The 24,789-nt window shown below is 43.7% G+C and overlaps 1 protein-coding gene and 1 long non-coding RNA gene across 2 annotated transcripts in view; one reads left to right on the top strand and one right to left on the bottom strand.

Annotated features, from left to right (window-relative positions):
- Positions 1–11,282, bottom strand: LOC141927359 (uncharacterized). Its single transcript, XR_012624368.1, has 3 exons — positions 11,149–11,282; positions 8,088–8,242; positions 1–304 (listed from the first exon to the last, which is right to left on the bottom strand). It is a non-coding gene; the product is annotated as an uncharacterized LOC141927359 (long non-coding RNA).
- The window catches only part of LOC141927358 (guanylate cyclase soluble subunit beta-2-like), a 21,538-nt gene continuing 7,480 nt past the window's right edge, over positions 10,732–24,789 (top strand). The window contains exons 1-11 of the mRNA XM_074834536.1: positions 10,732–10,742; positions 11,454–11,527; positions 12,362–12,456; positions 12,650–12,810; positions 13,207–13,306; positions 14,482–14,699; positions 14,787–14,892; positions 16,507–16,610; positions 18,175–18,391; positions 22,382–22,702; positions 23,461–23,609. Coding sequence (XP_074690637.1) covers positions 10,740–10,742; positions 11,454–11,527; positions 12,362–12,456; positions 12,650–12,810; positions 13,207–13,306; positions 14,482–14,699; positions 14,787–14,892; positions 16,507–16,610; positions 18,175–18,391; positions 22,382–22,702; positions 23,461–23,609 — 1,548 coding nt within the window. The 5' untranslated portion in view covers positions 10,732–10,739. The remainder of the gene's footprint in view (positions 10,743–11,453; positions 11,528–12,361; positions 12,457–12,649; positions 12,811–13,206; positions 13,307–14,481; positions 14,700–14,786; positions 14,893–16,506; positions 16,611–18,174; positions 18,392–22,381; positions 22,703–23,460; positions 23,610–24,789) is intronic.

Genomic DNA, 24,789 nt, shown 5'->3' on the forward strand with positions numbered 1-24,789 from the left:
TGTTTATATATTTTTTTATTCTCAGAAGATAGTTCTAGTTTGCATACCAACAATATGTAGCTTAAGACTTACCTTCTCATTCATAGTAACATACGTATTACTGACAGATATCTTAAGGAGGCCTTCTAAATGTGAAATGTAAACATTTATTTAAAAATTAATATGCCTTTCAGGCCTACTTGCACATGAAATCCATTGGAGCCCAGCTGCTGCATGTGGCAAGGCAGTTCCAAGCCGGCTGTTGGATGCACACAGTGCTTGATCAGACTCATTGCTGACAGGAGCTTCATCCAAGGTCTCATTTCTGCAGCCATAAGGAAAAAAGACATCTACTTTAGGTTAGCAGGAATTTAACCACTAGAGCAGGATTTTTAGTCACAGTGTTTTCTCCTTGGTATTATGCGATGGGTAGAATGCAGAGGATTTTGCTCTGTGTTTTAATGAAGACCTGTGGCAATGGCAGAAATTGTCATTCAAGGATTTCCCAGGCCTGTGAGAATGACTTGGCTTGAAGGATTGTGCGTCCAAACACACAGATTACCCAATAAAATCTATTACTTTCCTGGTGCTCATCAGTCCTAGTCCTATGAATCAAGAGCTCTGTTGGGTAATCCTGCATTTTAATTATATTTTGGTGACATGCATGGATTTGAAATGTTCTTCAGGATTACTTTGACCACAAAGCGCTCTGATGCTGGATGGCTGTTCAAACAGCTCTGCTTCATTTTCCCTTTGCTCAAGCATTGTGCAAGGAAATATTTGCAATGCACAAGAAGATGCAGAGGTCATAGAAATAATCCTGAACGTGGGACAGATTTTCAGACAGTGATGCCATAAGCAGTACTTGTCAGAAGAGCCCAAAGCCCAGGCAGCCTGCATGACAGCAGCAACCTTGCTGCTCAGGGCCAGGTGCTGTTTTGGCATCAGAATGTTCTATTGCTATTCCCATCTCTTATCCCCAAAGCATGGGAACCGAGGCATATAGCTGAGGATGTTAGCCTATATTAGCAAAACAGCCTCAAAAGGTAGTCTAATATTTCTTACTCAATTAACAATTCTCTTACTTTAGGTGTGGAAGCAGGCAATAATATCATCTCTTTAATACCCATACTTACAGGTGAGGTAAGAGAAGATGTGTTGCCCTAGAAGCCCCAGCAAGTTCCATACATAACTTGTATTACAGTTTCCAACTGCATTACAATTTTTGGTAGCTGGATGTTGCCACAGGGCAAAATGAGGAATGAAGCTGTTGGCCTAGGGGCAGCAGACAGAAGTCTGGTAAGCAGTGGAAGCCAATGTAACTTAAAGTCTGCCATCTCAATGGCCAATCCTTTGAAAGGCTTGTTGCTATAGACCTGGGCTGGCTTTACCTGTGATATTCCTTCCTGCATCTCCGCTTTCAGCTGTAGTTAAGATTATAGTAACTAGCCTATACACGTTACTGGACAGCAGGATTACTGTTGTTTTTAATGTATTACACCATCAGGCAAGCTGTTGGGACAGAACAGCTGGACAAGTTGGAGCTAGCCTTCTCCCAATTAGCTGCTTGGTGGTTATGCTTCTCAGTTAGAAACTCACATGTCTCCAGTTTTACATTAGTACTTGCTTATTTCAGCTAACAGAAGAAGGTCCAGAGGACAGATCTGATGGCCAGCAGGTCTGGAGTTATATGCTGGATCATCTGCCCTATACCCCATTGCACATTCTGTTTTCCCTTAGGAAAATGTGGATGCCACCATTCACCTGCATTACAAGTATCACTTGTATGAGGCTTTGAAGAGGTGGTACAGCATACTCTGGTAACTGATGTTTACTTTTATACAGCGTACAGGCCCATCAAGCAAAACTAAGTTAACATTTTAAAAGTAATTCACAGGTTAGTTTTAATCTATTTCTCACAAACACTGCTACTGGCAAAGGACTGTGAGGATGCCTGGTCCTTCAGGCTCCTCAGCAGCCTGGGAGTCTTTTCCAGCAGCTTGCACATACTGCACGCTGTGATGGCTATGCTGTGTGGCACAGATTTTCCCAGTCAAGGTTCATTGGGAGCTGGTTTGTTTGCATTGCAGTGCTTCAGAAATATTCAGCTTTCCCTTTCCCAGAAGGCTATTCTGTCAGAGTAGGAAAAAGAAGGGAGAAAAGAAAGGGGGAAACTAGCCAAGCAGCAACAAAGGAGGCGAGCAAAGCCACAGCATGCTCCTTGAGGGGCTGCAGGCACTGCTGTGCATGTAGCAGAGAGAACAAATTACTCCGACAGCAGTGTGATCCTGAACACTTTGAAACAGTTATGTGCACACAAACAAATTACAGCATGCTTGCTGGTCACACAAAATACAGTGTGTTTGCTATCTCCATATTATTCCATGGAGCCAAAGTTAGCATCGCACCTCTGAGCTGTCAGTCATATTACAGTACAGCTCCTGTTTTACATGTGCATATACACATCATCCCCTCTTCACTAATTCTAAGCCATGTCCCCCAGTCCATAAAAGACCAGGACTTGGATTTCCCTTGCTTTCAGCAGTGAGTGCAGCAGTCCTGGTCAGGAAAAAAAGGAGCAAAGCTGGCACACACACAGAAGTAAGTGGTTAGCTGCAGTTGCAAACAATTTTTTAAAAGGCTGATGACATGTCCAGATTTGGGCAGCTTTCTGCTACGTCCATCACGAGGACAGTGCCAGTTTCCAAGTGCATGACAAATCTACACTGGAGCATGCAACACATGCATGCTAACTGGCCAGTTCTGATCTTACTGGTGGCCTAAAGCTGAGCTCAAGCTGTTTGTCCCACTTCTTCAACAACTTTTATAGTCTTTGTCATGTTCTTTGTAGCTACAACTAAACTGCTTCATCCAGCTGGAGCAGAACTAGTTCAAGCAAACTAGAGACAGGCACAGATACACGTTCTTATTCTAAACAAAATAATTAATCTTAAAATAAGAGAGACATGTTTATTCCCTAGCATCACTCAAAGACACACTATATAGAACCATTTCTGATGAAACCAAGATGGTCCAAGTCAAGAATGGAAAACACTGGTTTTCGCAAAACAAATTAGCAGAGGAAAAATCAGTCTCAAGGGGACTTGCTGAAGATCTCAAATATATGTAATTCCACATTTAATATTAAAAACCTTAAATCTCGGTTGTATTATATCTAATATTCGTATCTGCACAAAACCAAGCACAAATCCAAAACCAGAACAAAGACTGCTATTGTCCCCAAATTAACCTGTAAGAGCTATTGGATAGCCACAGTACATTATAAACAGACCAAAAAGATGCAGTGCATTTTCAGTAGCTAGCCTGAGCTAGTAAGACTTTTTTTTTTTTTTTTTACTATTGCTAGTTTCCAGAAAGGTACTTTCTGTTCCTGAGGATTAGTGTATCAGCCACAGCAGAAGTCAGACCAACAATTTAAACTTTGGAGTGAATCTTTTTAAACATCTAATGCTAGCTGTTTTGGCTATATTGTTCTGATTTGTGGGGGAAGGACCTTCCTGCATTACAATATAAATTAATTGTACAGAGATACACAGGGAAGGCAGAATACACAATAAACATTAGAAAGTTCATCAGAGGGATCATTCCTCAGGTTTTCTTGGTAGTGCAGAGTTTAGCTCTTCTCCACTCTGCACATCATCTCAACAGACTGTGCCTTTCAAGTTTGTTCATCATTGATTGGATGAAGGGGGTGGTTTAAGGCTGAAAGGAAAATTATGGAGATTTTTGGATAATCCTTCAAAGGGATTTGCCAGGGTGACAGCCACTCCCCCATCACACGATGAGCTGCCCTCGTCCCTACCCAGCCCTCCAAGGACAAATGGCTGGCAAGTCAGGTGCTGGTTAGATCATCACCAACACCTACAGTTTCGAAAGGAGAGATCAAAAAGGAGATTACAGTTGTAGGTGGAGATGCAGAAAACACAAGGCTGCCTTCATCTACCTCTTACTATCAGCTAGTCTGTATCTGAGTTTCTGATCCCACCAACTCACCCTACCACAGGCAGCTGGGTCACTTTAATTTTCCAGTTAAGCCCTTTCCCCTTGTAGAGCCCATTAAAAAAAATAAAGCTGCTCTAACAACCAACCAGCACCCATCACCTTCCTCACTCCTGATCACCGCATTTCTCCCTGTGCAGGAGGAATAGGTGCCTTCATCCCACTGTGCCTTTAAAGACCCATGGACACACTGGGCACAAGGCATACACTTCATTCTTTCAGTCTTCCTCTTCCTTCCACTTCACTAGAATCTAAATTTCTTCCTTAAAACTTACATTTTTTTAACTTGTTAGCCATCCCTGCTTGAACATTTAAAAACTCAGGCTTAATAGCCCTTCTACTTGACAAATCTACAGAGTTTCCCTAGAGCTCCTTAGCCACCCCTCTCAGCCTTTTGGACCTCTCTTGTATCACCATCACAGATTTCTACCTGGATTTTCTAGGAGAGTTTACTACTCCCTATTTATCACTCCCTAATTACTTACAAACTTTGCTTCTCTTGCTTAAGCAAGGGAAATTTTTTGTATACCTCCTCCTTTTCCCAAACTGCATCGCTGTCAAAGCTCAGGTCCAATTCTTCTCGGGGTTTATGGGGATTATGGGAGCTGTAGTCCTCTGAAAATTGAGACAGTGCTGGGCTTGTGCCCCTCATAAAACTGTAGAGCAGTTTGTCCCTATCGAGAAAAGAAGGATGTTAAGCTTCACCTTTGCACAGAATGGATCCAGGTATTTTTCAGTCAAAGATACCACATGGGATATAGCTCCTAGATTCAGTTCAAACAAGGAAAGCTAGAGTAAACATGTATTTGTTAATAATGTTACGAGAAATCTAAGCACACTGTATAATTAACACTATTGCAAAATCTTACTTGGAGGTGTAGAAGCAGCAAGGAAGCTGAATGTTACATCTAAAGCACCAAGAGAGCATCTGTGGTAGGTGGTTTTGTGGGAAAGGGTAGCCAAAGAGAAAGCTCACTAGAAGAAAGAGCTGTTTGATTTGAACAAGGCTGGATGTGATGGAGTCTGGCGCAGAACTCAGACAAGAAGAAAGTTAAACCATTAGCATATTCAATAAAATCCACAATTTAACAGTTACGGGTCTGATTGAGACCTGTAGCCACAGGAAACCTGAGTCCACCTCTTAAGAACAAACCCCAGTTGTTTAATATGCCACAATAGATGATAGATAGATTATCATTTCCAAAAGTAAAGCAGCAATTTCTCACAATATTAAAGACGAATAAAGCTAGTGCCAGCATTTACCAGTTATTGGTTTGACGTTATTGGGGATGTGCTGCTAAATTTCTTTGGATTCTTGAACTGGGCCCTTGGAGTTTTCTGAGTTATGTAGCAGATGATAGGTGACATGAATAGCACCTGAAAGACCCTCTTTTGAACGCACAGGGAAGGGATGCTGGTGGGATGGAAGAGAAATATGCCACAGACCCCTCAGATGCAACCTTGTTTAACAGCACAGCCTGCACAGGCTGATATTACACTGCTTCTTCGTTTGACACAAGCACCTTAAAGTTTGTAGTTAATTTTCCAAAGGAACAAGAGCCCAGAAAGCGACCAAACAGCTCCATATGCTAATATGTTTGAGCTACATGGCTCGGAATACAATACAGATGTAATAGCACAGAACCAAAGATTGATGAGCCTTGGCTTTTACTCATTTTTGCATTATTCTCGACTGCATTCTTCTAGTCTCCTGGATAACTGCACCGTCTGTGAGCTCCTGCAGAAGCAAGCCTGACCCAGGCAGTTGAGACAAATGATTCTTTGTAGCTCGTTGCAGTGATGTTAAAGCTGGAACAAATTTCATTAACTAGCAATCAGAGGCAAAAATCCAAGTAATGAGCTCTTTTCTATTTAGAAAAAAAAGATATTGGATGCTAGCTCTTGAATGTAAGTAGTGATACAAGAGGCAAGCTAAAGAGACTACCCAGAGGAACACGCACAAGGACTTTAAGCAGAAAGTTTTATGCGCAAATGTACCCAGAGGGCCTGTTTCTCCTTTACATGACACATATTTTCACGGATGCAGCCCTGGCTTCCCCAGCTCAGAGGAGATGAGTGCCTGGGAAGGGCTGGGATGGGTCATGCACCGCAAGAGAGCAGCCCCACGGCAGCACACGTGTGAAGCCGGGGGAGAGGGAACGATGCCAAAGTCCATCCAGCTCTTGGAGCAAATCATTCATTTCTTCAATTCCCTCCTCGTCAGTGTGGTAAAGGGCACCTGTGAATAGGTTTTGGACCTGAGCCGGTAACTTTTCCCAACAAAGCTGATTTAAATACTATTGACCCAGTCTCCCATCTCCAGCTCAGCTTAACAGATAACCAGAGAAGTCGGGGTTTTGAAAGCTTTCTTGAGGGTAAAGCCTACACTAGTACAGTTTCACTGCTGTTGAGTTAGTCTACATTAACGACATTTAAATTTTGCCCAGGGTCTTTAATAAGAATTCAAATATAACTGCTGGGGTTTTTAAATATATGTTTCAAAAATTGGAGCCATCCAAACTATGCAGGGCAGCACATCTTCTGTGTTTATTTTTATTCCTAATCTAGACTTTACATCAGCTGTCCTCATGGTTTGGTACCGTGAAGTACTGGAAGCCTACCAATACGTATATAAAACTTCCTTTTCGGTTCCTGTTGGTAGAAGGGCAGATTCTTTTTCTCTTCGAGTCACTAAAAAGTCACTGCACAGGCTAATTCAAGACAAATGTGAACACATGAGATCTGAACAATGGATGTGAGGCTGCGTTTGCAGGAAGTATGCTGAAAAGGACTGCGTCCTAGGGGTCTTCAGTAGGAGAGAGTGCTGGCAACCACTTGGAGAAAGGATTCTGTTACTGCTGTGGTATTTTGGGCTCCAGACTGCAATGTTTAGAATGTGCTCTGCTCAGACGGTTATGGGAGCAGCCCCTCCACCATGGCAACTAACATATGGCTTTGCATTGTTGCTAATAATCACACAACGGAAAGAAAAAGAAGTAAAAAGGAGGACATCCTTGCATACACAGACTATGAAAGTCTATGACTGCATTCTCCAAGGCTGTAACCAGAAGTTATAAATTGCTATACTGCATATTTTCACTTCTCATCTAATTGAAAAAACAGCGTATACAGTTTTTGCAGATAGCCCATTTATTTTGCTGAACTACCTAGAGCTCAAGGATGCCGTTTAGTACTAGCTGGGTATAAGCACAACAAAAGGCCAGGGGAAATTGGCTTGATATAATTATTTTAGTCAGGTATGGATGAGTAAGTATATTTTTTGCAAGGCCACAGCACCCCCTTTCCAAATTAATGGATCTTTTGCCACAAAGGCAGAAGAAATATAAGACACACTTGCTCACAAACTGCCAGGAAGGTTGCAGCGTTTTACAGGGTTAGCAGCACAGTCCTTAGGCTGCTCTTTGGCTTTCAGACACATCACTTTTAGCAATTTGTAAGGGATCGATGCACTTGATCAGTAGTTGACCCCCGTCTCAGCACTGGACACAAAGCTGCTTATGGGAGGAAGCATAGGCTGTGCACAGGTGAAGCCCATGGAGGACTTTGCAGACATACTTCATCTGAAGGTATCCTGTGCCCTCGCAATGAGGCTCGGGATAGAGACCCAGAGAATACCAGTGCACAGCTCTGTCTGAACTTACCACCATCCACCCTATGTGTTCTGGGAAGCAAGAAGCCCTCTAAAACTAAAGACATCCTGCTCCTTTACAACCCAAATACACCTGCTCTGCTGCTCCTGCAGCAGAGTGGCAATTCGTGTCAATGCCAGACCACCACAATGGGGTCCAGTATAGACTGAGAGACCTAATCACCGACACCCGAGCACAGCGACAGATTGGGAAGGGGAGTATTATTGTCTTCATTTTACACAGAGTGGGCTGAGATACAGAAACATGCAGGGTGTTCTGTCTTTGGTTAAAGACTGGTGGTTATACATGGAAATAGATGCTGATCTCGAAATTCTAGAAAGCACTGATTACATTGTGCCAAAGGGAATAAGAAATTTTAAAAAGAGTCACACTAAAAATGTGTTATACATTTTTCTCTCTTGCTTTCTTTTATCTTACCTGGGAGGCTTCTGTTATCCAGCTAGAGATGACAGAGGTGGCCAAGGGCACATCATGGGCCATGGACAGTGAAGGGTGAGCAGCCCAATGACCTGCATGCAGACAATCCTGGCTTGAAGATTCTTTATCCGATTCTCTCATAACAACAAACAAACCTGAAAAAATAGTAGGATCAATTCACTAACCAAAGAGGAGCTAAAGTAATAATGATAAATTCAATTCCAGCATGAATTACCTCGTGCAATATAGATTTAGTATGCAGGTGTTAATGTGAATTTTGGATAGCCTATTTGAATTGCATCACCAAATCTTTTTGGTAGTTGCTAATCTTTGTTACTAAAAATCATTGGATTGCTTATTTAAGTGTCACGCATACAATAAGAGAAGATACTAAAGTACTAGAAGAGAATATACTAAAGTACTTTATTTGCAAATCCCTCCAGTGATTCAGGTTTTGTAAACCTGAAAATTAGTTTTATTTGTGTATAACAGAAATTAATTTATAAATTGAAGGCAATAAGCAAACCCATACAATTCTTAGGTGATGCGGGAGTTTATTCCTCTCCCATTTCCCTTAGCTTTACCTTCCTGATTTGTCATTTCTAGTGTCAAATTATTTGCATTCATATCAACAGCAGATTTACGCGGGTAAAATTTGCACACAAAAAATCAGTCACCTCACAGTGAGTTACATTTGTACTGATGGCACTGACAGTCACGAACTCTACATCCGATTATTTTTAGTGACTTTGCAGGCTGCGATAAAGCAGCGAGCCCGGCTGCGCAACCGGCACGCTATTTTTAAGGTGACTAAAATAAGGGTGTCTTCACCCTTTTGGGGGCAGCCGTTCATCTCCACGGAAAGCGGCTCTGCCGGTAACGGCGGGGCGAGAGCGGGGCGGCCGCGGCGGGGCCCCGGCTCCGGCGGGGAGAGGCCCCCCCCTAGGGGCCGCCGGGGGGGCTGCAGCACTGGGGCGGCGGGGCTGGGGGGGCTGCAGGGTGGCAGGGCTGGGGGCTGAGGGGCTGCGGGGTGGCAGGGCTGGGGGCTGCGGGGCTGGGGCTTGCTCGGCAGCGGGCACGGGTGCTCCTCACAACCGCACTATGGACGGCAACCGAGCGGCAGCTCCTCTGTTGCGCTGGGTAACGCTAGCGCCGGCAGATCATGCTGAAATAAATACTTGCTGCTGTCCAGGAGGTCCGGAGGGGTTTGGCATACGTGTCTATGCTAAGCTGGCCCTCTACCGCAGCCGCGGCAGCGCAGCCGGTGCTCGGCCTTTCGTCAGTTCTCTTCTCCTGAGCCTGGCTCTGACCAGCGCTTGGCTGAGAAGCCAGCTTTTGGGAAGAAACCTGGTTTATTGATCAGTGAGGTCACGGGAGAGTCACCGATGTCTGCGGGATAGAAAGGGTGAGGGGAGTACAGAGGAGGCTGTGGAGGGACAGGGACAGCACAGGGCTGGCGGGAGGGCTGTGATCGTTCGAAAAGCAGCACCTGTACCCAGTGTTAGGGTGGGGCTGCCACCCAGGTTTCAGTGTGCCCGGCGAACACATACGGCACCTGTGAAGAGGATTGAGCGATCAGAGACGGGGCAACGAGCACAGCGTCTGGGAATCGCCACAGCACGAGCAAAACCCCCGCTGCCAGAGAGGCACAGAGCGCTGGCTCAGCACGGGGTCCCCTGCGGTGTCCCACGGCCCCTGCACCAAACAGCGGCACCGAGGAGGGTGAGACGGGGCTTCCACCACGCCAGGGCTGCCTGTGCGGGTTTGGCCGACAGACGATAGAAACTCATCTTTATCGGGGGAGAGCGCTTTTCCCCAGTTTCCCATCATGTCCTCTCAGGATGCACTCTCAAAAGCGACCTACAAATAATTCTTCCAAAAATAAACCTAGGCAATGAGATAACTCTGCCACGCACTAACCCCCATGAATTCATTGCGTCTAAAGCCGATCGCTGTACTCCTGCGAACATCCCTACCGCTGTCCCTTCCCCTCAGACGGCCTGCACGATGCAGGGCGCAAGCGGCTTCATCTCCCGCTTCTCGTCAGGCCCGGGGCCGCGCCGCCCGGCTCCGCCGCGGCCACCCGCCGGCCGAGAGAAGCGGCTTCTCCCGCCAAACCTCGGGCGAGTGCGCGCACTGACCCCGCCGCTACTGCTCCTGCTCCGGCCAAGAGCAGTTGTAGGAAAGCCTCGGCAAGAGACGCCCTCCCCTCCGGTCGCCCCCCGGGCTGCTCGCCCCAGCGGGGCTGCGGGAGGTCGGACCCGGCGAGCCCAACCGCCGCACGTCCCGCCTAGCTCCAGCGGCGGGGAACCGGCATCGGGAAACTGCCGGGCCCGGCGGTGGTGCCGGTGATGCCGTTTCACCGAGAGGCTCTTCGGCATCGCTCGGAACTCCTGCGGCACCGGCAGCTGCAGAAAACGCGCGTTTTCTGCCGGAGCCCAGCGAGGCCGGGCGGGCCGGCGAGGGAAGCCCGGCCCCGCGCCGTGCGGGGCAGCTCCCGGGGCTCCGGCAGCGCGTCTCTGCCGGCGGCCACCGGCTGCGCGGCGCTGGCAGCCGCGGGCGAGCGCCGCGGGGCCGGGCCCGGCCGGGCCACCGCCCCCGGGCCGGCAGCGGGGGGGCGCGGCGGGAGCCGGCGGCAGCGGCGGCGGCAGGATGGTGAGCGGCCGCGGGGCTCGGGGGGGCTCGGGGGGCTCCCCGAGGCCGGGCGGCGGGGACTCGGGGGATCAGGCGGGCAGTTTGGACCCTCCTCCGGCCCCGGGCGAGGCAGCGGGGGGTGAGTCGGGACAGACGGCTCCTGTCGGGGCCAGGCAGCCGGTCGGACAGCTCCTGCCGGGCAGCGCTGGCCCGGGGGAGCCGCCGGCCGAGAGCCCCCGCCTGCCGCGTCAGGGGCACGGCGCGAACCCGCCTTGCTTTGGGGGGCTCGGGCCACACCGTCCTTAGGCTGTTGCTGCTGTGACAGTGCTACTTCTTGTTATTTTTTTGACTCCCCCCCCCCCATCTCCAGTGTACGGTTTGTCAGTACTAACGCCAAAAATAACAGTGACGGCAAAGCCAGGCTTACCTCGCGGTGCTGCAGCCGTGCGGGGCTGCGGTCCCAGGCTGCGGGCATGGCCCAGCCGATCCCGACCTGCCGTCTCTGGGCCCTCAGCTGCAAAACAGGGTTGGATATGTTTGCTCTGTTTTGCTGAATGCTGAGGTAAAGGCTTTGCTGTTTACGGAACGACATAATGGCTGTCCAACATCATTACTTTCTCTTTTGCAATGCAAAATTGGCAGTGGGATCTTAAATACGAAAAAGGTGTCATGTTTGGGCTGCATTTTGAAAATCAGTATGCCTTTTCCATGTTCATATATTTGCTTTTGCAGTATGGATTTATAAATACATGCCTGAAGTCTTTGGTGGTTGAAAAGTATGGTGAAGAAACATGGGAAAAATTAAGGTAATGTGTACCCAAGAAATGCAGTGTATTGAAAGAAAATGCTCAGGAATTTTGCAGCAGAGGATTCTAATTTCTCACTGGCAGCTGATGTGCATCTCAAGTAATTATTCAAAGTAACTAGCAGAGCAAAACCAAGAGTTTCTTACCTTGTAACACTTCATACTCTGATGCTAATTTGTCCCAATTAATCTGTTATGTCAGATAATTAAGGATGACATTTAGCCATATAGACAGTTGTGAAATAGACTTGCTGGCTCACTGTGACAATATCGAGAAGTAATTACACTGAAAAGATGTCATCCTTGATACGAAGCCAGTTTAATTCCAGTACTTTCAGAAAAGCAGCTAAATATATCACTTCTCTGGTTTTATCTTTACTTTATGAGCTATAGGGTATTTTCCAAGGTATAAAGATACATAAGTGATACTTAGATGTATACATATAATAGCCATTGAAGTCGATATAAAACATCTGCAAGTTTTTGGTCAAGTCTGTGGAGTCCTGAGAGCTTGATGTTGTGGCCACGTTAAACGACAAGCCAGTAGACCAGAAGACAAACCAGCTCCCCCCGGTATGATGCCCTAATCCTTGGAAGAGCTTACCATAATACCGTAACGTGAAATAGCAGAAGTGGAGAGATGGACACCACCATTCAGCCATGTTAAAGCAACACTTAAAACCATTAGGGGAAGTAGCGTGTTCCAGTATAATGCTTGAAGGAGGTTAAGGAGTGGGTTAACAGCAAACAGTGCTTACCGAATGCCAGTTGGGTCACTCAACCATGTTTTACCTGCAGCGCTGCTGAGACAAGAATATTGTCTTCTCTGTTGCAGACTACAGGCCGGTGTCCAGGATTCTTTCCTCACTTTTGAGGTTTACAAAGATGAGATCACAATGCAGCTCATCGACAAAGCCTGCAAAATATTAGGTATGTGTCACTGTGCCTCAGAAATGAACCATCCCAGATCAAGCCTGAGACTGCACCCAGGTTTTAGTCTCCTGTACTCTTTGGAATGCCCTCCCTATGTTGCAAATTTTTGCATTCACTCTTAATCCGCCTGATGGCATTTCAAGAACTTCTCAAGCTTTTCTTATTCATTGAGGTATCTTTATTTTGCCAGGTGTTCCTGCTGACATGGTTCTGAGAGAGTTTGGAGGGTATTTCTTTGAATTCTGTAAACGCTCAGGCTATGACCACATGCTGAGGACACTGGGTGGAAATCTCTATGAGTTCATAGAGAACCTGGATGCATTGCACAGCTACTTGTCCCTTTCTTACCAGGCAAGTTTGAGTAGTAATTACTGAGCAGGTATGGGTGGACTTTGCCAGAGTTCACAACACAAGCAGCAGCATCTCATAGGTGTGAGTGAATAATGGAAAAAGATGCTAGAACGTCCTCTCTTACGTTATGAAACTGATTACTCCAAAATGTTAGGACAATTTTTTAAAATAATTTGTTCCGAGTAGTCTGCAACATTGGATATTATTTAGTGCATTGACTCTAATGCATAGTAGATTTTCCTTCACAGGTGAGCATATTTAATTTTCTGTTCTTCAGCTTATTCACATTATTTCTTATTTTATTAAGACATGGGATGCTTTTGTACAAGTGGAATTCACCAGTATTCTTTATCAGAAAAAGATACTGAGGCTTTGTTTTTGTTTGTTTCTCCTCAGGAGATGAATGCACCATCTTTTAGAGTAGAAAAGAATGAAGATGGGTCAATGCATTTACATTACTATTCAGACAGAAGAGGTCTGTGCCATATTGTGCCAGGTAATCAGATAGAATGCAGAGTACAGATCTGCTGGTAATGCAATATATACACAGAGTAATCATATATTTGCAGTTATACTTTGCTCAGATTTCAGAATCTTTCTGATTGATGACTGGCCATGGAATTGAAGTCTGGTAGGGTTTAGTCACCAGACATCTGACCTCAGTATTTCCGTACTGCCCGATCACTCCTAGCTCCCAGTAGCTTCCATCAAGATTTACGATATGACAACCCTGACCATAAGTGTTCATTCCTGCTATAGAACTCCTATAGAATTCCCTTCCTGGCAGAAAAAAAAAAGTTCATGGTGTGTATTGTGTCTAACTGTTGATTAGTTCTCAGTGACTCACGCTCCTTAAATTACAGTGAAGTAGAAATTATAGTTGATTTGAAGACATCCATCCATCCATCCATCCATCCATCCATCCATCCATCCATCCATCCATCCAGTGATAAATACTCCTGCAGTACATGCAATCTGTAAAACTACTACTGAATCCTGCTCAAAACTGAATCTTTTACTGGCATTTATAGGAATCTCCACAGTGGTACTTGTGCAAAGGTTAAACAGTTGTAAGTCTGTAAGAGATGATCATATTCCTTTCTTTCATAGATGCTGCTGAATTTAGAAGTTTATCAAAACTTCCCCCTTTGTCAAAACTCATTTCATATTCCTATTGAAGCACAAAACTATTTGGAATTTCAGAGCTTTTCATGTCATTGTCCAGTATTTCGTCTAATAGCTAAGCAGAAATTGTGCATTTTCATGAAAGATATTTCCTTCCTTTCAAAAGAAAATATCCTGCAATGACTGAAATAGCTTGTTACAGCAGAATCTCTTCAGACCCCCTGCATTTTTTGTGTTAATGGGAATTCATATTATTGCTATGTATGACTGTTTGGACACTCCTCAGATAACCTGCTGAGCTGCTTCTAGTGAAAATAAGCATTTGTCATCAGACAAGACAAAAAATCCAGTAACTTTAAAGCTTATCTCCTACGTGCATATTCTTATCATGGCAATGGTAGTAGGAATGACACAGGTTGCTTTCTTCTTCCAGAGTCCTTTGGAAAAGTGATTTCTGAAACAGTGAAATTCCACTGTGGGCCCTCTAAGAGGGAAGGTGGAAAGGGTTTTTTCTTGGCAATACTTTGTCTTTTGTTTCCCCTTCAGGAATCATCGGTGCAGCAGCTCTGGATTTTTTTAACATTGAGATTTCAATGGAAATAATCAATCAAACAGAAGAAGAAGAAAGAACTGGGAAAAAAGAACATATTGTTTTTCTTGTCACTCAAAACCCTGTATTTTCATACAAGGAAAGAAATAAATTTTCTTCCTCACAGGATCTTTCTGACTCTGAAAAACAAATTGAGAACCAACTGAATAAAGAGGTATTTTAATATTCATTATCACTATATTATTAAAATATGATTAAAATAAAAACACCCTTGATTTTCCCTTTGGATTTATTTCAACAGGACTTTGAAAAAGCCAAGAATACAGTTAGAGACAAAGGAAGTTCTGTTTGTCCTGTCAAAAAAAGTCACTGGAAAACAATAAGAGGAATAATTACATTAGGAAAAGGTGAGAGATCATTCAGAGGGAACTTGTCATCATTTCTGAGTCTCTTCAGTAAGAAAGTCAGTAAGCCTCCCTATCTCCACCCACCCATCCATTTTGAAGTTACCATTCATATTTCCTCTGTGTCTTTTCAAAATGTTTCTGGTTAAGTTTCTTTTGGTTAGACATTTGTAATCAAAGAAAAATTGCAGATAATAAGCATGCTTAGTAATGACAGATACTTAAATGAAATACAACCTGTCACTTCTTCTGGAAAGTATTCTTCTATAAAATGTCATTGTGTGGTACGTTTATTTGATACTTCCTTCTCATGTCACCTGGTCTAAGATGATGAATTTAAAAGGGTGTTTAACTTGGTAGCTGCTACTCCTTTCCAAAGGTATCAACAGTAGCAAGTTCTGAAAGCCAAATTACACTCTCTGCTACCAAAAATCTACTGCTAATCTAGTAATCTCTGTTTATACCTTCATATATTACATGTTTATATATGTTTATAAAATGGAAGGATTTTTTCAGTTAGGATCTTTTGATTTCCCAAGAGGAATGAGAATCCAGCTCAGTATCGCCAAGCTGTCTGGATTCTGTCAGGAATGAAAAATTGAAACTGATATCATCAGGTGCAATGACACATGCATAACAAGAGCAGATACATTGAGTAAGAAATTAGTATATATTCAAAATAAATTTTTAGAGTAGCATTATTACTTAAAAAGAATAAAGTAATTTAACAATAAATGCAAGAATTATCAAGAGGCAGACTTTGAAATTGAAAAACCCACACTGACTTCCCCTGAAGCAGTAAGAGGTCTAAAAATTGGGTCCTAAATTTGTAATTTTTTTCACCAGTTTTCTAAGTGACTTGAGAATTTGTTAGCAAGCAGAATTTACTAGAGTAACTGTCATAGCCATATTCTGGAGGAAAGAGATCACTTGAAATAATCAAGTGGATTACCGGAGAATCCAAGTTTATACTGTAAAGATCAAAGGCTTTGGGTGCTTCAGTCAGATGAGCCCTTTTGACTATTTTACCCATTTTATTCATTTTACAAAAATATCTATTTGCTAGCAAGAACAACCTGCTCTGTAGATTTGTAACCATTTTGAAAAAAACTCAGGGTAAGTAAAATAGAAACCAACAGTAATTTGGTCTTTGTGCTATGGACTAGCGTTCGTTGTAGAGGAGACTGAAACCCAGATCATGATGGGTTTTTTCTCTGTAAGTGTTCCTTACTAGCTAGCAAAATATATTAAATTAACTTCTGTGTACATTTTTGTGTGTTATATTGCTATGACATCTGCGAATTCATAGAGCAGCAACATCTATGGCTGTTCATCTATTCTTATTGTTTCCACATAATTTCATGCATCTAATGCTCTGTGCTTTTTGTGTGGTTAAGTTTTAAACTCTCAGCCAACTCAGATTAGTTGCTAATCAGCTGTGTATTTAACTGCAGAGCATTTAGCACAGATGGATGCACAGTTCTGGACCCACACACTGTTTACTTTGTCTTCACTCATCATGATGCAGGGTCCTGTCTCACTGAGTTCTAAAAAGTAATGCTGACTGGGTTTATGAGGTGCAGCCTGTTTAAAAACTACACATTTATCTTGCCACAGGTAAACTCCTGAGAGGATTTGATCCTGTTTATCCCAAGAGCCTCTGGATTGACACAAAAACATTTTGCAATGGACTCCCTTTTCATTTGGTTTTTGACAAAGAGGTAGGACAAGCATGTGGTAAGGGCCTTTAGTTTGCGTAAACCATATAGTAATTTTCTTCTGCTTTGACTGTCCTACAGTTCTGCATGTGCTCTGTATACAGCGCACACCCATTTGTAGGATTTGCAGAAGTGCTCTGTACAGAGACATGCAATAAAAATCACTCATAACAACTGAATCTGGGTCATTTCAGATAGGAATCTCCTGTGAATTTATTGAGATTACCGTGTCTGAAAGAGCTGCAGCTATGCCGACAAAGTTTATTGCAGCAGTCTATCTGTTACCAAACACGGAACAGGATTTTCTGAAGTTTCTGGCCACTTTCCTGTCCTCGGATGTGCCAGAGACATGACCCATCCTTTAAACTGGCTTTATACTTACAGCTAGTCACCCTCTCCTCCCAGTTGCTAATCTATCCAAAGACTTTTCTAAGGCTTTGCTGGCAGCTGAGGCTTTACATGCTTCCTGAGTCTACTCCTGCATGCTTCTGCTGGGAAAACCCAGCTACCTACTAAATCAGGCAGCATGCAACTCTATCTAGTAGGAACTGGACCCCAAAATCTCTTTATCTTCTGGGGGAGGACTGAGTCTCCTCCCTTGTGCACACATAGTCTGCAGTGATGGAAATGCCCTTCCCTTGGCAAGGACTGCCCCGTGGCTGGTTTCCAACTAGCCTGGGTTCCCACCAAGCTACAGTTCCTCTTGCTCCCAACTCTGTACAGAGAATATTAGCTTAAGACAGGAGCAAATAAAGGAGAAGATGAGAACAGGACAGCAGAAGAAAGCTGAATACAGCCACTCAGAGAACATATTTTGGCATCACGATGGTAGAGACTCCAGAGCACACAGTCTGCTATATGCCACTGTCCACGTTAGCTGAAGTTCAGAGTTTTAAACCCTTCAAGACATCCAGTCTGCATAATTTGATAAAATTACTATTGTGGAAAAAGGGCAAGTTCTTCACCCATTATTGGTGCTAGGTCAGAGCTTCAATAACTGATGGCAAGCAGGGAAGGCAGGGTGGACATTTTTGCGGGAGTTAAGAGCTCATGAATGGTCAGCAGGCTAAAAGAGAATGACTAAATACATCATTACTGTGTAGTGCTTTACACAGCAATGGATAAGAGAAGGTAGCCCATGGTGTCCATTAGAAAATTAATATTTGCCAAGATGTTTTATGCCATAGTTATTTTCTTTTTGGAATGCAGGACATGCTCTGGTATCTCTAATGTTCTCTTGCAGCTACCTGTAAGGCTATTTGTTAGGCCTACACAAATGCAAGTGAGGATAATAGCAGATAGTTCTGTTTTGTTTTGTTTTTAACAATTGATAGGGAAGAACATTTGGGTAATAACATTCGTTTCTGGGGGCTTCGTCTTGCTATGAAGGACACTCATTCAGAGCTTTGTGGTAATACACTAATAAAGTAGAAACTTTGCTCAGAAATAAGCCATGTAGTATAGCCAGGCTAAGTGTGTGTACATGTATAAACAGTGATAGCTATAGCTTGGCCTGAACCCAAACAGGATATGAATGATAACACATTGTCCATATTTTCTTTTTAAGCTCAGAGTGAAGCAAGCTGGGGTGAGCATTCAGAAGATTGTACCTGGCCTTCAGACCATGGGCATCTGCTTGGATCACTATTTCAGTATTGTTCACCCAGAAGTACCCTTCAGCATCTCTAGCATTCAGAAATTCATCAACAGCCAATTTGTTTTCCAGACTAGAAGAGAGATGATGCCAGAGTCATGGAAGCAACGGCCAATGCTAGAACTGAGAGGTACTTCACTGTTTTCGATAGCATAAGCGTTCATATTAAATCAGGAATTATGCTAGAGTTGAACTAATGGCTTCACATAAGTCCTATGAATGGCCTTGTCTTTGTGCAGTGAGGAGAGGATTAGATGGTTCTGTTTTGAGAAACAGTACTTTAAGATGCTTGTAGACAAATTCTGCTATTACCTCACCAATTTTGAAGGCTTTCAGTCAGAAATAACAACTGTGCTCCCATTGGAAAGGCTTAGAAAGACAGTGTTTTTCTAATGCTGCAAAACCCCACATCTTTGCAGATTTCCTGAGTAACAGGGGCAAGGCCAAGGGAGGATTAGATTGTTTTCTGAACCACCTCTAGTCTCAGTTATTCACAGGGTCACAGAATTGACTCAACTCCAGTTGAGTTTGGAAGGGAGGTCTGGAGATTGTCTAGTCCATCCCTGCTCAAAGCAGGGTCAACTACAGCATGTTACTCAGGACCATGTCTAGCTGCCCTCCCTGGGCAACCCATTCCAGTGTTTAACCACCCTTACAGCTTTTTTCTTATGTTTAAATGGAATTCATGCATTTCAGTTAGTGTCCATTGTCTCTTGTCCTTTCATTGGATACAACTGAGAAAAGTATTTTTTATTACCTCCTATCAGGTATTTATACATATTGATAAGCTCCCTGTGAGGCTTGTCTTCTCTAGGCTGAACAACCCCAACTCTCTCAGCTTCTCCTTACATGACAGCTGTTCCAAGCCTTTCCAGTCCCTCCATCCTTGAAAATAGGAGTGATATTTACTTTCTTCCAGTCCTCAGAAACCTCCCCCAGTCACCATGACTTTCAAAACTAATTGAGAGTGGCCTTGCAATGATGCTGGCCAGCTCCCTCACCACTCCTCAGTGCATCACATCAGGTCTCATGGACTTCTGTATATCCAATTTGTTTAAATGTTTACTAACCTGAACCTCCTGTGCCGATGGTAGGTCTTCATCGCTCCAGACTTTCCCACTGGTCTCAGGGCCCTGAGATTCCTGAAGGGTGTTTCTTATCAGCAAAGACCAAAGCAAAGAAGGCACTGGGTACCTTGGACTTTTCCATATCCTTTCTCAGCAGATCCCTTGCCCCATTCAGCAGCAGGCCCACATTTTCACTAGTCTTCCTTTTGCTGCTCATATACCTGTAGAAGCCCATCTTGTTCCTCAACAGATGCAACTCCAAACGAGTTTTGGCTTTTTCACCACTGTCTCTTCTTCTGGGGTGACCTAACCCAGCTTCCACCTCTTGTATTCTTTCTTTTTTCATGTTTGAGTTTAGTCAGGAGCAACTTGTTCATCCATGCAGGCCCCTGATATGTTTGCTTGACTTACTGCACATTGGGATAGACCATTCCTGAACTTGGAAGAGGAGATCCTTGAAAATCAACCAGCTCTTCTGGACTCTTCTTTCCAAGACTGTATCCCATGGGATTATTCCAAGCAGGTCCCTGAATGGGACAAAGTCCAGTCTCCCAAAGTCCAGGATTGCAATCTTGCTCACTCTTGTTCACTCCTCTCAGGTTCCTGCACTCCACCATCACACAGTCATGGCACCCAGGCCTGCACCCAGCTTTCACATCCATAGTTCTTCACTGTTTGTAAATACCAGGTCTAGCAGGGCACCTCCCTTCATCAGATTATTGGTCACGTGTCAGAAAGCTCACCAGTGTCAGTGCCTCACTGCACTCCAGAAACCTCCTGAATTGCTTGTGCCTTGCTGTGTGGTCTGTCCAGCAGATATCAAAGTAGATAAAGTCCACTACGAGACTTCCTCCACTTGTTTAAAGAAGGTCTCATCTACTTTTTCTTTCTGAGCAGTGCATCTGTAGCAGATACCCATCACAACATCACCCACACTGATCTGCCCTCTAATCCTTATTTAGAAGCTCTCAGCTGGCTCATCACCCAGCCCTAGGCAGAGCTCCATGCATTTCCCTTGCTCTCACGTAAAAGGCAGCTCCCCCTCCTTGCCTGCCTGTCCTTTCTAAAGACTCTGTGTTCATCCTTTGCAGTACTCCAGGTCTGTGAGCTACCCACCAAGCCTTTATGATCCCAGTGACGTGGTAGCCCTGGAACGGAACACAGAGCTCTCGTTCCTCCTATTTTTTCCCCATGCTGGGCACATTTGTGTACAGACACCTCAGAGAGCTGCCCAGCCATACCCCTTTCCCAGAAGATGTATGATAATGCTGCCCTGTGTGTTTTTCTTTGCAGAGATTAGAACCAAATATATAATATAAGGCATTACAGGGGTGATCCCTGCAACATGGTTGTATTGTCACTCTTGGTTTTGGTTGGGATTCAATGCCAGGTGCCCTGTGAATCTCCCCAACCCTCAGCTATGGCATTCTACTTCACTGGGGACCTGTGCCAGCCCTCAGAGCCAGCTTCTGCTCACAGAGCCACCAGGCTCAGCATAGAGATACACTGAGCTGTGTAAAATTAACTGTCCAGGTCTCACCTCCCCATAGCTCTACACATCAGCCTATGCACCCAACACAGAATCGTTTTGCACTGCTAAGAATTTTCTTTGCTAAAGAAATGACTACTTTGTACATGGAACAACATTTTAAGCCCAGCCACCCAGCACAGGCTATGCCAGTTCACAGATCTTGGATTGCATCTTTGGCGCGTACAGACAATAATGAAAGGCAGGGTGAGCATTCCCACAGCAATACACTGCAAGCATCTCTCCTGCCAGCGTCTGGCTGCTGTCTGCTGGGTGAGGGTTGGGAAGGGGCAGGGGAGAAGGGAAGTGCTTAGAGACAGAGTCCTGATAGCACTGCTACAGCTGGAAGAAAGAAATGGCTTCCCCTGCGCCTCCATGCATTTTGATTCCTAAAATGTGAATACATGATTCATTCTTAATTTATGCCTTTGAGGGGAGTTATTTGCTACTGGCTGGGTTTCAAATGTGGATAAAAATAGATTAGTTAGCTGTGCTTTTATTTTTTGTAGCCACATTTTCAGATTCTGAGTTCTGTCTTCACCCCCCAAATGTTGCATAAGAACTTAGCAGTTAAAATTATTTTAGAAAAAAAGATATCTTATTTGCTTTATTTTTACTGAGAGGAATAAGTATGGAATGATTCTCTGCTTTGTGTAATTAACTATAATGACATTTAGTTTAAGTGTTCTGTGACCTCAATTTTGCTTCTCTGAACTATATAATATGACCTAATTTTACCTTCTCTCCTTTCACCTTTACATAATGAGTGTCAAATCTGGTATTCCTGAGACTCAGAAAAAATTAAGAGCTTAGGGAGACCTTGAAAAAAGTGATATTACCGAAACAAGGAACTTCTAACTAGTCACAGGTGCAATTTTACTTCCTCTTATGCTGTCACATGGTATCTCTGATGTTCCAATCCTGTTAGTTTTCAAGCTGTTCATCCAGTTGCTCTGGGGTTGGGGTGAGAGAGAGAAAGAAGAGGAATTCCTAGTTTGCTGTTCAGAAACCAAGTACCTGCTTATTTAGATGATCATAGTGACTGAAAGCTCCAGCTTCCAGAAAGGAAGGCTCTGTTGACTTTGCTGGGGGCACATATTGCCCACTATGAAATCAAACTTTAAATGTTTCACTTAATCATTGTGAGTCTCAGTTGCCCTGTGCATGACGCTGACTGACTGGCTTCAGGAAAAGCTCGAGAACTAGCAGGAGAGGAGAGATATTGCAAGCACTGGGGTTCCTCATGAAGAGGAGGGACCTGAAGCGTGGTTGGGCTCTGCTTAGCAGTTGCAATGAGTGAGCGAGTGACTGCTTTCTGGGTCCTGACATTTTTTTATTTGCATAGTGTACCTCCTCCAAACAAGTCCACCTCTAATTCCAGGAAACAGTGATTCCTGTCATGACCCAGACCCTATAAAGAACCACTGTCCTTGGAACTCATCCCCTAAAATTAACATGAGTAATACTGAGCATCATGTGAAAGTCCAAGCTGCTGAAAATTCTTACTGACACTTGTTTCAAACAGGCCAGATGATCTGGATGGAGTCCCTGCAGTGCATGCTCTATCTCTGCTCACCTTTGCTTCGCACTTTGCATGAACTGGAGGAGCGACAGATGCATATTGCAGACATTGCACCTCATGACGTGACCAGGGATTTGATTCTTCTCAATCAGCAGCGACTGGCAGAGATGGAGCTCTCTAACCAGCTGGAGAGGAAGAAGGAAGAACTGCGGATACTGTCGAAGCACCTGGAGGAAGAGAAGAAAAAGACTGAAGCTTTGCTCTATGCCATGCTTCCTCAGCACGTGGCCAACCAGCTGAAAGAGGGGAAGCGAGTTGAGGCAGGTGAATGAACAGGATGCATTCGTGATTCCTGCACCAGGTGATAGTGATAGAGAGAATGGGGTGCTGGCACAGCCTCATTGCCACTATTGGGGAGTACATTCTGTACTTGGTGACATTCATGGGTAGGAGGAGGACCACAGACCCTTAATCTCACTGATGATAAAGATTTGACTATTCTTTCAAACAAAGCTTTGGAAGCTATTTGCCAAAATTGTTCCTTAGGAGGTGAAAGGTGGTAGCAGCTGCCCATTCAGGGAACAAAATTCCATGTTTCGACAGTAAACTGAGCTTTTGTTTTTAACCTGAGTATACAGGGAAATGAGAGCTCAAAAATTAAAGGAATAAAGAAATTAGTCTTTCCTAGAAAATTCTCTTAGTTCCTCTATGCTATCTGTAAACCTAGAATCATCATTATTCCTGTTGTTGCTAAGGATAGTAAGTTAGAATATGCTTAAATTCGCTTTAGTAAGCACATATATGAAGTTAGGGGTAGGGAGCTAAGTATATCCTGAATATGGATGGACAAAGGGATATATGCAGATATCTGGATGGTTTGAGATGTGCAATGATTCTTATATTCAATATACTCTTATACTGATATCGCTCTTTCATATCAGCACCCATATATGAGTGTTACAACTGATAGGTCATATGTCCTAAAAGAACGATGAGAAAGTAATCTTTGCAAACAGGTCTTGAACAGATGTCATGATTGTCCAGCCATTACAAGTACTTATTACTGGTCTTTCTGCTCACAGGAGAGTTCAAGGAGTGCACTATATTGTTCAGCGATGTTGTGACCTTTACCAACATTTGTGCCCAGTGTGAGCCTATTCAGATAGTTCTCATGTTAAATTCAATGTACCTGCTATTTGACAGACTGACCACGGTGCATGATGTGTACAAGGTATGTACTGATCGATAAAGGCTGTAGAAATAGTCTGGAAAAAAATTTTGTTCTTGTTTTGTTTTTTTTTTGTTTTTAAATGCATTTAAATCCTCTTCCCCCCAGCATGATTTTTGATAAACCGTAAATTATTGTATATTTGTAGTGGCCACACAGAGAAACTAAAAACCGCGCAGAGGTGTAATTAAATATGTTTAAAATTTTTGAAGAGGAATGTAATATCTATCATGGGCTACAGTCTCTTTCCACAACACTAACACCAGAACGGCTGTTCCGTCATACATCTCTGTCTCTCTCCTCTCTCAAATGCCTACCCAACATGACAGGATATCCGAGTTTATGGACCAATTTGAACTATTTTCCTAGTTCTTTTATTCCAACCTGTTGTAGGTAGGTCACGATGTCATTAAGTGTCTCCTTTGGTGGGAAATAACATTATAAACAACACCCAGATAATACCTAGACTTTGTTTTGCTTCATGGAGATCTTAGGCAATGGTATAGATCTTCTGCTGACCCCAAAGAACATTGATTAGAACTATGTATGTGTTGTCTCCAAACCGTGCTGAAAGGATCAGAGCCCTGGTTGACATATAATAATAGTGTTATTAACATCTCCAGAGCTACCCAGATTTGACAAGCTGAAGAGCAAGTCCTAAGTTTCTGTCTGTCCCCAGCACATTAAATATTTAGGAAGGCAGAAATAGTAAAGGGTGAAATCTAAATCTCATTCATTCCTTGCTCAAGCAAGGCATGCAGTTCATCCCGCAATAAATTGTACTGGGAAATCAGAAGCATTTCTGCCTTGGCAAGGAAACTGTATTCAATAATTGAAGCATCCAGGATATGGCCCACAGATTATAGAATAAATTAGCATCATATTCTATTTAAATCATCCATCATGAGTAAATGATCTGTCACTGTAATAATCTCCTTTTGATGCCTGTATATAACTCCTATTAATATTGAAGGTTACTAGGTGGGCTACAGAGAGGGAGAATGAGATTACAATTTCAGGGAATTGAGAAAGAAATGAAATATTGAAATTGATCAAAGAAACTCAGCCCAAGCTTATAAACATCTGAAGTTATGAATAAATCTTGCTAAATTAAATCTCCTACCACGGCTGAAAAATAATTAAGGTATCTATTTGCATTAGTAGCTTTTTACAGTTGTTTTTA

This window comes from Strix aluco, chromosome 9 (assembly GCF_031877795.1).
Source record: "Strix aluco isolate bStrAlu1 chromosome 9, bStrAlu1.hap1, whole genome shotgun sequence".
Taxonomy (NCBI): domain Eukaryota; kingdom Metazoa; phylum Chordata; class Aves; order Strigiformes; family Strigidae; genus Strix; species Strix aluco.